General features: G+C 40.0%; 1 protein-coding gene across 11 annotated transcripts in view; it reads left to right on the forward strand.

The window, feature by feature from the left end:
- The window catches only part of PER2 (period circadian regulator 2), a 47,953-nt gene extending 36,241 nt beyond the window's left edge, over nt 1-11,712 (forward strand). For all 11 annotated transcript variants that reach the window (XM_059854924.1, XM_059854920.1, XM_059854925.1 and 8 more), the window contains 8 exons: nt 79-206; nt 1,679-1,852; nt 2,109-2,369; nt 3,114-3,961; nt 5,699-5,885; nt 6,397-6,589; nt 8,144-8,294; nt 9,272-11,712. In XM_059854924.1, coding sequence (XP_059710907.1) covers nt 79-206; nt 1,679-1,852; nt 2,109-2,369; nt 3,114-3,961; nt 5,699-5,885; nt 6,397-6,589; nt 8,144-8,294; nt 9,272-9,421 — 2,092 coding nt within the window. In that variant the 3' untranslated portion in view covers nt 9,422-11,712. The remainder of the gene's footprint in view (nt 1-78; nt 207-1,678; nt 1,853-2,108; nt 2,370-3,113; nt 3,962-5,698; nt 5,886-6,396; nt 6,590-8,143; nt 8,295-9,271) is intronic.
- Nucleotides 11,713-12,386: the final 674 nt, after the last annotated feature.

The raw sequence follows: 12,386 nt of genomic DNA on the forward strand, positions 1-12,386 counted from the left end.
GCAACCTGTGAGTAAATTACTCTTGACCTCTGGACACAGGACTAGTATGTCTAATATTGCTAAATCTTTGTATTTTAGGTACTTGGAGAGTTGTAATGTGCCTGGTACAGCAAAAAGAAAATGTGAGCCTTCAACAAGTGTTGCATCACTGAGTTCTGGAGTTCATGAACAAAAAGCAGCTGATAATTCTATCCAGCCATTGGGAGGTAACTCTACATCCCAGCTTTTTTCATAGCTGAGTTTTGCTGGCAGGCAGTTGGATGCTATTTCTTTGCAGAATAATGACAGGTGTATCTTAGGCATGACCTCATAGCTTCTTTCTCAGTGTTTGATGTGGGTGATTTAACTTCTATCATTAATATCTTCCTTACAATTAAAATACTGAGTAGTTGATGCATAGCATATCTGGATTGTAGATGCAATAAACTAATTTGAACTGTGCAAAATGCAGTAGGATTTTGAGGCTCAGGACTTGAATCATTATCAAATGTAGGAAGTTTATTTCACAGGTCTTGTAAGAACAATCAGCTGAAGAACCTAGCAGCTAATTAAATGCAACAAAAATATGCAGCTTAGTTTTCTGCTTAAGAAAAAGGAACAAGAGAAGGTAAAATGCAGCATTGGACTGTTCTGTATTTTTTAAGATGTTAGAACCCCATGTTCATCCATGAAGACAAAAAAGCTGGGGATTACTGAGGCAAGCTGTCTAAAAAGTCTGCTGCAGACAGAAACATTCAGTGAATTTTTTAGGCCTTAGATGTAGCATTTGACATAGTCCCTTGTCTGGATGGGGAGCTAAGTGAAGATTTGTAACTGGTTAGGCCAAGGACTGTGAGACTGGTAAAGAACTGCATGCAAATGAGAGATTTGCTCATTCTACCTTGTCCTTACATGAGGCTGAAGGGAGAATGTGCAGTGGAGTTTCTCAAAAATTGGTTGTGGGAATGATCTTGGCTATTTGATGAGCTTCAAAAAGAAGTTCTAAAGCAGCTTTTAGAATCAAATTAGAAGGTATCAGTAGAGCAGGAACAGAGTCCTACAGCAGGGATTGAAATGCTGTAATTTGGAGTCTCTGTGGTTCTGGTTGGCAGGAGATGATGTGGGTCACCAGCTCTTTGCTGCACTGATGTCTGAGACAGATGAAGTCACCAGGCAGGAAAAAGGCAAACTTTAGATCTTAAATATGTGTTATGGAAGTATTCCTGTGAGAGCAGGAATGTTTTAATGCTGTTTTGTGAGGCACTGCTCTGACCTCTGCTGGATTACTGTGTAGCTTTCAGGGGAGAGAATTTTAAATAGCTGGGTGCTCAAAACAAAGCTCTTACAGTAACCATCTAATGAAAGAAATCAGTGTACAGCACTGTGGGAGCTGGGGGCAACTTACTCTTGGGCTGGAAGAGGCTAGAAAATTTCTTCCAAAATTATGCCATGAAAGAAGAGTGAAGACCAGAAAAAGAGGAAAATATCCCTTATTGAAAAAGGTTTGGTTTGCCTGTGTATGGGCTTAGAGGATTGCATTTGTTGCTCCACAGTCATTCTATTCCTGGAATGTATAAAGTTCACTTTTTTGTCTTGTCAAGCACACTTTGGCCTTTACTGTTCTGCAGCCCTAGCAGCATGTAACTTGAATTTGCTCTTGTTTATGTTCAGTAAGCTGCAACTTTATTTCTTTTAACAGATCCTGCTGTATTGAAGGCATCTGGTAAATCGAGTGGTCCCCCAGTGGTTGGTGCTCACTTAACATCTCTGGCTTTACCTGGCAAGCCTGAAAGTGTTGTGTCCCTCACCAGTCAGTGCAGCTACAGCAGCACCATTGTTCATGTTGGAGACAAAAAAACACAACCTGAATTAGGTAGGATTTTGATAATATTTTTTCTTCAAGATGGCAAGTGCTAGCAAGTTCAGATTTCAGACATGTGAACAGCTGATGTCTGCTCATGACTTATATTTTCTTCCAGCTGAGGTGGCCTTAGGAAATGGAATAAATAGGGATGGAATGTGTAATCTTAAACTTGCAGCAAAATTATTACAGAATTGTAATAGCTTAAAAATGCATGTACAGGGTTTTCTTTGCTTCATCTTGAGTATTTTGCCTTCTGTTCCTGTAGAAATGATAGAAGATGGTCCAAGTGGAGCAGAAATCATAGATGGCCAACTTCTTGCCCCTCCCTCCAGCTCTGCACACATAAATCAAGAGAAGGAGCCTTTTAAAAAACTGGGACTTACAAAGGAAGTGCTTGCAGTGCATACACAAAAAGAGGAGCAGAGCTTCTTGAACAAATTCAAAGAAATAAAGAGATTTAATATTTTTCAATCACACTGCAATTACTACTTACAAGATAAACCAAAAGGACGGCCTGCTGAGCGTGGTATGGCGATAGTTTTCACCAAAACTTGTATTTATATAGAAAGTAAATCCTGTTGGGAGGGCATTTCTGGTTTTAGTGGTTTTGTGGGGCCAGTGTGAACAGTGACAGTTGCATGCTATTTTCAAAACCCACAGAAAAATTTTCTGGCAAATCTTGCTAAAAGATTAAAGCGGAATATTGCTTTTAGTGTTACAATGGGCATTTTAGTAACTAATACTTTTATTTTTGTCTATTCTCTATACTATTACCGTCATGCATCTACTCTCAAGGGACCAAAAAATCCTTCTTTGAATGTTTGCTTTACTTTATCTGTGCTTGTATTCCCTTGCTTTTCCTTTCCTTCCGTCTTGCCATCTGTCTTTTGTTCAGATTTGTGGTTTTGTTTTGTTTTCAGCTCCTTTGTTTTCCAGTTTTCCCCATTCCACTGTTGTGTAATTGGTGAGACAATCTGATAATTGTTGCCTTTAAGGTAATAATGTGATCAGCAGGATGGAAATGGCACAGACTAGCAGTAGTGGTGAGATTGTTTTGTTTCTTAGGCCTAGGAGCTCTGGATGGCATTTCCAGGAGTGCTTGATATGATCTGTCTTTGTTCTCATTTTGGTCTTGACTTGACTTGGAACAGAAGTCAGACACTGCTAAGCATTTTTTCAGATTTTTATCTTAATTTTTTAATTTAAATAGTTCTAGAGGTCCTGTATAGCTGTATTCTTATAACCTTCCTTACAACTTTTCCTTTTGCAGGTGGCCGTGGACAAAGAAACGCCACGTCTGGAATGGATCAGCCTTGGAAGAAGAGTGGAAAGAACAGGAAATCGAAGCGCATCAAACCACAGGAATCCTCAGACAGCACAACTTCTGGGGCTAAATTCCCCCACCGCTTCCCCCTGCAAGGGTTAAATGCCACAGCCTGGTCACCGTCAGAGACGTCCCAAGCCAGCTACTCAGCAGTGTCCTTCCCCACTGTCATGCCTGCCTATTCCCTTCCTGTTTTCCCAGCAGCAGGGACGGTGCCACCGGCTCCTGAGACCTCACTCTCTGGGTTCAGTCACTTGCCAGACTCTGCAAACACTTGCCCTGTGGGGCCATCCCAGTTCTCTGCACCCTTCATGACCCCCGTGGTGGCTCTCGTGCTCCCCAACTACGTGTACCCGGAGATGAACAATAACTTACCTCAAACGCTTTACCCCAGCCAGCCCAACTTCCCTGCCCATCCCACCTTCTCCTCACAGACGGTGTTCCCACCACAGCCCCCCTTTGCCACAGGCAGCCCCTTCCCCCAGCAGGCGTTTTTCCCAGCACAGCCATTCCAGTACAACCCCCCGGCAGAGCCCGAGAGGGCTCCCGGGGCCGAGCCCCGCAACGACCCCTCCCGTTCCTGCACTCCGCAGTCGCCGGCTCCTCAGGACCAGGCTTCACCTCCCCTCTTCCAGTCCAGGTGCAGCTCTCCTCTCAACCTCCTGCAGCTGGAAGAAACCACCAAAACTGCAGAGAGCGGGGCTGCTGCGGGGCTGCACGGAGCTCTGCCTGAGGAGGCAGCCATGGGCAACATCAGCACAGCGGACAACGGCAGTGGGAAGGAATCCCTACCTGTAAGTCTGGGTCACACCCCCCTCTCCTGGCTCTGCTGCACCATTTCCAGTCCTTTCTCTTCCAGGGCAACTTGCTAACAATAGACAGAAGCTATGTAATGCCTGGAGCTGGACTCACAATTGTAGTTGGTAAATTCAAACTTCAGCAAACTGGACAAAATGTGAAGTCCAAACATTAGAATAGCCTCAACCTTTAAACATTAAATCTACCTCATCATTCTTCTAAAGTTACCCTAGGAAGCTTGGAAATATACCCTGGGAGAGTTTTGTTCCATTTCATTGAAGAAAATAAGAATATGGATAAGCCCATTGAAAACCACTGAAATAAACTAGCATTTTATTTTTAGCAAAAACTTTTGTGCTAGTGAATTTGTGTGCTTGGGAAAAACAATCTGTAAGTGGTCTGAAAGAAGCTGATTTAAATTAAAACCACATCTGTGTTTACAAACAAACAACCGAAGTTAATGAAGAATTCATCATTTCTTGCAGACCATAACTTCATTTTTCTTTTATTTGTTGCCCTAAAACTATGCTGAACTATTTGGTAACTTCAGGGGTTTTGTTATTTTCTGGCTCATTTCAGCTTGATAAATCAGTCTAACAAATAAATTGAGCTGAAGTAATGTGTCTGTAAAGGTTTCCATGGTAGAAATATGTAAACTATTATTTTTGCTTGCTAAAGAACCATAGAGTATCGTTCTAAATGCTGATGGGATGGAGCAGCATCCTATTTTTTTTTTTTTGGCTGCCTCCTTCCATTATTCAGGAATGTGTTCAGGGTAAATTCAGTTCTTTCCATTATTACATGTTTTGCTAAGTTCTGTCAGCCTTAATTGCTAATACTGACTCTTGAAACTGATTTGCAGTCAAGTTTTGATTCAGTTAAAAATTAGTGTAGTTAATGCTTCTTCCCTTAAAAATAAACAAATAAGTGATCTTCCCTGGGAAGCACCTGGGAACATTTTCTTACTACTCTCAGTGCTACTCTTCCTTCTCATGTCAAGGAGATGGAACATCCCAACCAACAGAGGATGCTGCTGCAAATCCTTTGAGGTAGATTACAGTAGGAGCAATTGCTAGTATGTTGTGAGTGGCTTGGGTAAAATCTGACTTGTCCAGGACAATAGGTGCTGCCAGCAGTGAACAGGAAATATGTTTCTTGCTTTCTTATGAAACTATATTATTAATTTTTTGAAGATAATTTCAGTTGATCTTACTGAAGGACCCCCTGTCTGCCTGTCAGTCCATTCATATTTCCTTGGCATTTGTTATTGGTGACTGTCTTTGAATAACCATGTAAACATTAGAATATGGAGTGAAATGGATTTATTACTAGTCATTCACATGACTAGTAATACAGCTATTACATTCAGTAATAAATGCATTCATAAATAAAGCCTGTCTCATATCCCCTTCTCATACCAGTTGATCCCATCCTCTTTGTCTCCTCTAGTTTTGAATGGAGGAATTTTTTTTTTCTAAGAGAAATGTTGGGCCCATTTTGTAAGATGGTCTTGGGTTAATGTACATGTTGATGTGTAAGTATAGAGAACTGCTGACAACTTTATAACCTTTTATTTAAATGGACACTGCAAAACTGTGAGCTGTTTATTACCTTGAAGCATAATTTCTGAAAAATTATTAATTTAAAGTAACAAAGCTATTACATTTAGTAATAAATAGCTTTGTTTTTTCGTGTTTGGGTTTTTTAGTTTGATTTTTTCTCCTTTTCACTAGGCTGAATCTCCAATGGATGCTCAAAACAGCGATGAGCTCTCCATGTCCAGTGTCCTGCTTGACATTTTACTGCAGGAGGATGCATGTTCAGGGACTGGCTCAGCCTCTTCAGGGAGTGGTGTGTCTGCAGCTGCTGAGTCCCTGGGCTCTGGGTCCAATGGCTGTGGCATGTCAGGGAGCAGAACAGGTAACTCAGGCAGCCAGAGCCCTCCTGGCACTGCAGAGCAGGTGGAGGTATTGCAGACACCGTGAGCAGCAAGTGAAAAGCTTTATCTTTACTCCTTGGTGCATAGTTTATTCTTGATTTCTTTCTTATTGCGTTACAGAAATGTTTTTCTATTGTGCTTGATTTACAGCAGAGAACCTTTTCTAAGTGGGTGTAAAACAGGCATTAAGATATTATACAGGTCTAAAGGAATAATAAAAAGACCATCCTCCTTCCTGTTCATTTAAAACTTTCAAATTAAAGTGAGCTAATTATTCTGTTGAAAATTAATGGAGACTTTACTTAAGAATTTGAGCTTTTAGAAGATTAATGCAGTTACTCAAAGGTGGAAGTTTCCTCTGTTTAAAAAAAAAAGTAGAATAGTGGTTGTATTTATACATTCAGTTTTCTTTAATCTTCTCTGCACTCAAAAACATTCAGATAATCCAAGTATTGGACAATTTATAATGGAATGTTAAATCTGTGCTTACAGGTAGCAGTGAAACTAGTCACACCAGCAAATACTTTGGCAGCATTGATTCCTCAGAGAATCACCATAAAACCAAAATGAAGACAGAAATGGAGGAAAGTGAGCACTTCATCAAGTATGTGCTCCAGGATCCCATCTGGCTGCTGATGGCCAACACAGATGACACAGTGATGATGACTTACCAGATCCCCTCCAGGTAATGCCTCTGGCACAGCCCCTCACACATCCTGTGTTTAGGGGAGCAGAATGTTCAGGAGGAAAGATGTATAGGAATCTCTGTCTCTGCAGAAACAAGCTGGTTTTAATGTTCAGCTCAGTGCCAAGAAAAATTCTTGCTTCCTTTATATGTTTTGCATGCTGCACAAGAACTTCTCAAGAAGGAGAAATTGTTTAATTAGGTTTAGCTGTATTTTTAGGTCAATTTCCTGAGCTGAAATGAACTGTGTGTATTTTTTGGAAGCTGTTCCATAGTTAGTGATCTGTTACTACTTGCCCAGAAAGCCCTGGTGAATGGGCTGAGATCTAGGCATGGTCTGGCCTGGAAGATCTCCAGTCCTTGGCTCTTGTCCTTGAGATGCCACATTCACTGGAATGCTGCTCTTGGACTTGGGGATATTTTTTCTGAGTTGTTAACTTCCATATGTTCATTCTACTCCATAAATTAGGACAGGGAAGTAGAAGGTAAAAATCAAAAGGCTTCTCATAAAATAAACTCACTTTAAAAAATAAATAACTCAATACTTGAGTAGCAAAGAGCAGATATAGGGGAAGAAGGGGTGACAAGTATGGATTATTTTTTTCAACCTGCTTGTTTATATTTCTTGGGAGCAGTGAAAGGTGTTCTGAGAAGGAGTGGATGTTTCAGTAAAGACAAGCCTTTGAAAGGGCAGGTAAAGAAGCTTTCAAAATACAGAAGCACAGGCATGATGGGGAAAGTAAAGAATACATTGTAAGAACTTTAGTGGGGGTCTTTTTTCTAGTTTTAAAGATACTGTGACATTTCTCAGTTTTTGTAATCTGAAGTGTTGACAGCCATAGGTGGGAATTCCAGTAGCCCATAAAAGCAGCAAAGCCTCCCAAAGAGCAGGAGATTTTGGTAAGAAGTGTAAAGCTCATTGTCAGAGTGAAGTGAAGTGTAAATCCAACCTGCTCTTAGGTATCCTGTAAAGAAAAGAAATTATTTTGGGTTTCTTGGAGCTTGCTTTCTAATGTTGTCTTTTATAGAGGGGTACAGCTCGTAGATGTTGCTGTGGGATGGGTTTTTGTAGGTTTGAGTGGAGGTGGGGCATTGGGAGGGAGGGGGAATTCTGGCTGCTGAAACAGAGCTGTTTTCTAAAGTTTAGTTCATTCTTGGTGACCTTCTTTAACACATCTTGCTACTCCTGCTGTATCTCCTGTGCACTGAGTGTCTGCTTTGGGCAGACTACAGGGGGCTTGGCCCTGCAGCAGCAGCAGGGGGAAACTGGAGCCTTGCTGGTTTCACTGGTTTCACTGGTGCTGCCTGAATTGCTCTAAGAAAACTGTTCTCACTGATGGGATTTAAAAAGACAGGGAGCCAGCAGAGATGGCTGCAAATGCAGAGAGCAGCTGGAGTAATCACATTTCATTTCCTTCCAATAGAAGATTTCTAAGCATAACGTTCTGGAACAAAAATAGTCTTTAAAAATGTTAGTGTTCAACTGTGTAACCTCACGTAGGCATGAAGCCCAGAAACTGATGAAGCTCCATTTCTAAATACATTTTATTTTAGGGATTTGGAAACAGTTTTAAAGGAAGATAAGCAGAAATTAAAGCAAATGCAGAAACTACAGCCAAAATTTACAGAAGAACAAAAAAGAGAGCTTATTGAAGTTCATCCATGGATCCAGCAAGGTGGACTGCCAAAAACTGTTGCTAATTCTGTAAGTTTAGTGGGTTAATTGCTTTTGCATGTATTATAGTGCTTAAATTATTAGCTGCCTATGTTAGACTCTTCCTTTCCTGTTGCTATGAAAGCTTGGTCAATTATGCATAGGAAGAAAAAGAAATTCAAACTTCCATGCAGTGGTTTCTAGCTTGATTCAATTTAGCATAAATCTCCTTTGCAATGGAGAAAATTAAAGTACTGGTGAATACACTACAAGAAATTTCCTTCCTCTTTCTGAATTTCTGTGTCTCTGTTTGAAATGCTTCAGCAACACAGCAGAAACTTCACTACCTAAAAATCTCTACTTTATGTGCAGAAATGGATGCCCACTGTTTTCACTAAATAAAAATCTCTACTTTATGTGCAGAAATGGATGCCCATTGTTTTCAGAGTACAAAATGAATGGCAATATACTGACCCTTTTTTCTATCAGACTTCTCACTCAGGATTATGATTCCTCTAAGTAGTTTAATGGCTTTAAAGGAGAAAAAAACCCCAAAAGAACAAAGCATCCATGCAATTTTATTTGTTGTCTGTGTATTTTACTTATTCACACACAAATACCTGATTGCATTTTCTTTTCCCTAAGCATTCTGTCATTTGTGGCCTTTTTTGTGCAAATGCTGTCAAACAGAAAGGCTCTGTTGGCACATGAGTGTTTCAAAAGTCAGTGTGAAGGAATTGCAGTGGAATCCTAGTCGTGGTGTTAATGTCACTGCAGCACTGATCCTACCAGCAGCCACCTTGTGATCTGTGGCACAGCTGCCTCCAGTAGTGTTCTCAAGTACTTGCATTGATTTATTGCACTTTATAAAATCATGGTGTGTGGAAAAGTTGTGGAGTAAAATACATCTGGTAGCTACAGCACAGGTGGAAAGGTTCTCTTGCAATCAAGGATTGCATGCAGGTGGACTGGAAAAGCTTTTATTCATTTTACTTACGAGTGCTTCTATTCTTTTTTTTTCTTTTTAGGAATGTATTTTTTGTGAGGACAATATACAGAGCAATTTTTATACATCATATGATGAAGAAATCCATGAAATGGACCTTAATGAAATGATTGAAGATAGTGGAGAAAACAACTTGGTTTCCCTGAATCAAGTCAGTGAAGAACAAACATAGCCTTTGAGCCTGTTGTTTTGAAAACTGCTTCAAAACGACAGTGAAGGATCCACAAAGGTTTTAATCTTTTTATCCAGCTGGATGAATGCAGTTCATAAAAGCAAATGTGTTTTTCTTGCTCTAGAAGAGTCATTTGTGAATGAATCTCTTTTTAAATGGTGGCAATCTCTTCCCAGTAAGGACATTGTTGAAGATGGTATAGCTTTTCTTTAAAAGACTCATTTTGCACTTACATGCCTCAAGTATTTCTTTATAAACTATAGAAACTTTCATTGATGCCTACTGTTTTTTGTGGAGTGGGTTAAGAAGTGCTGGAAATCTCCTCACGTACATACGGTTCTCCAGATCTCCTTTTGGTGGTGGTTCAGCATTATCAATGGTTGAGCAGTTCTGCTTAGTGGCTCTTTAGCATTGTTCTCAATATTTGAAGTGGTCCAGCATAGTAGAAGAAATAACCTTCAAGGAAATCAGTTCACACTTGCCCTTCTCATACCACTTGATCCCATCCTCTTTGGTTGTCTCCTGTAGTTTTGAATGTAGGAGCTTCTTTTGTCTGAGAGGAATGTTGAGCTTGTTTTATAAGATGGTCTGGTATTAAATTCATGTTGATGTGTAAGTACAGAGGACTGCAGACAACTTTGTAGCCTTTTATGTAAATGGACACTGCAAAACTATGAACTGTTTATTACCTTGAAGCATAATTTCTGAGAAATTTTTACTCAAGAAATCCTTATGCTTAAAGATTTTAAAAACTTAAGACCATGGAGGATGACTGGCCATGCTCCAGTGGTGTTAGACAGACTTTGGGGTAACTTCAGCCTTTATTGCTGACTTGTTCTGTCAGGAGGTTGGCCATCAGTTTTTCCAATGTGGCTAAACAAACATCAAATTTGTATGTGGCAAGAGAGAATTAGATGTGTCTTGTCATTTGAAGATAGTTCTTATAAAAAAGAAGTGATTTTGAGAATAGTGTTGACTGACTCTATTTGATTTCCATAATCTCAAATTTAGCGTGGCTGGAATCCTTTGCTGTCAGAGATTTCATTTTGATGCCTCTGAGATTGTATTGACTTGAATGTGCTTTATGTTCCTGTGCTGTTTGTGTCTGTTGGATGTGGGAAGAGAACATGAGAGACAGCTGGTAATGTGTTGGTTAGTTAAAGGACTGATTTAGTCCTTTGAAGCAGGTTAGTTGCTGTATTACCAGATGTCAGCTCTAAGCCTTGGGGTGGGAAACGACGAAAGTTAATTCAATTAACTTCAATATGTTTGTCTTAAAATATTTTTCATGGGAAGCATTTTCTTTTTTTAGTAGGATAACATTTCTATTCACTGAAATTTAAGGTTCTTTTCATTCTATACAAATATTTCTCTTTCTGTACAGGGAGGATGTGAAGTTAGATCTGGCACCAAAAACATGCAAGAGTGACTGGTATTCACTTAGCAGAAGAAATAATTTGTTTCAAGTAATTAGTTATTAATTGGAAAATTGCACTGGAGACAGGTTCTGCAGGCAGCAAAGTGTGTCAGCTTGTGAAACAAGCAGAATCACAATTTTAATGTAGTGGGAAGCACTACCCAGCAAGATCTGATGCCTGTCTTTAACAGTTCAGCAAGGTCAAAGGTAAATATTTGTAAATACAAAGTGAATGAGAAATTTTCCAGTGTTGGTGTTCACGTCCGATGTATTAAATGTTCTCATCATCAATGGAACAGTGCAGCTAGACCAGCATAGTGAATATATTTCATTTTACATGGAGACACAAACATGGACCAGAGTTTGGGAAAAATAAAAGCTTTATATAAAAGGAGTGCATCATCATTATACAAATAATTTTCAAAGACTTCTCAGCCACTTTAAACTTCTTTGCTTTAGCATGCTTTTTTCCCCCATGTCTTTTTTTATTTGTCCTCATTTCTTTTATTATTTTTTTTCAATGACCATCTTGTAACCATAACTTAGTGAAAGGAAGAGAAAAGTATATTTAGAGCATTTTGTGGATGTGCTTACTTATGGACTTAATCTTGCATCCTTAAAGTGTTTGCATTTACAGGGTGGTATTAAAATATTTTCCTGTAACTTTAAATCTACATGCCTCCATTTATAGATAAGATTCTGAAGCTGTAATTTTTCCAAACTGTTGTAAGATGATTTATTTGTGATGACACTTTGTCAACATGTCAACAATGTTTTCTGTACACTGTGCAATATATTTTGGTTTTGCCACTTGTGACTAATTTTTATGACTTTGCTTTTTAGAAAACTGGTAAATAAAACAGATATATTTTTAGTTGCCTTTTTGTTCCTTGAGGCTTCCACTCCAAGTTAGAATATGTGCTTTACTGATGGTATGTGAGCTGGTGTTTCAGACTCCAGAGCTTGCTGTGATGTTAGCTCTGCCTTCCTGTCCTGGAGTAAAACTGCTGCCAGCTTTTCTGACCTCTGACTTTAGTGGTCACATGGAAGATTGAATCTTTATATTGAGGGGTTGTTCTGAAATCATGTGCAAATGTCCTGGAAGAGCACGTGCAGCCAGGCTCAGTTGTTCAGGTCTGCCCCAAGACACCTCTGGGGTGCTTTTTGCTTTGTTCAGTGCCAGCTGCAGCCCCTGAGCTGTACAGGGCTGGCTTAGGGACAGAGAGCTCCAGTCATGCCCCTTGGATTTGCTCTGTGCAGTGATTTTCAGTCTTCTCTCGAGGTGTGAGGTGTTTGAAGATTGCTGAAACTCCCCAAGCTGCAGTGCTTCCCTGTTGGTGTTCACTTCTCTGCTGAGTGGGGCAGTGCTGCAGCTCAGGGCTGGGACTCCTCCTGGTCAGAAGGGACTCAGGTTGTGAGACCTCCATTAACTCTTTTTCTCCATGGCTGTGTTGTGAGAGGTTTGTGGAATTCTTTAAACAGAGCAAGCTGATTTGGTCATCAAGGCCCCAGATCCCTCTGTGAGCTGCACAGTCAGGGTGTTTGGGT

This window comes from Haemorhous mexicanus, chromosome 10 (assembly GCF_027477595.1).
Source record: "Haemorhous mexicanus isolate bHaeMex1 chromosome 10, bHaeMex1.pri, whole genome shotgun sequence".
NCBI classification, from domain to species: domain Eukaryota; kingdom Metazoa; phylum Chordata; class Aves; order Passeriformes; family Fringillidae; genus Haemorhous; species Haemorhous mexicanus.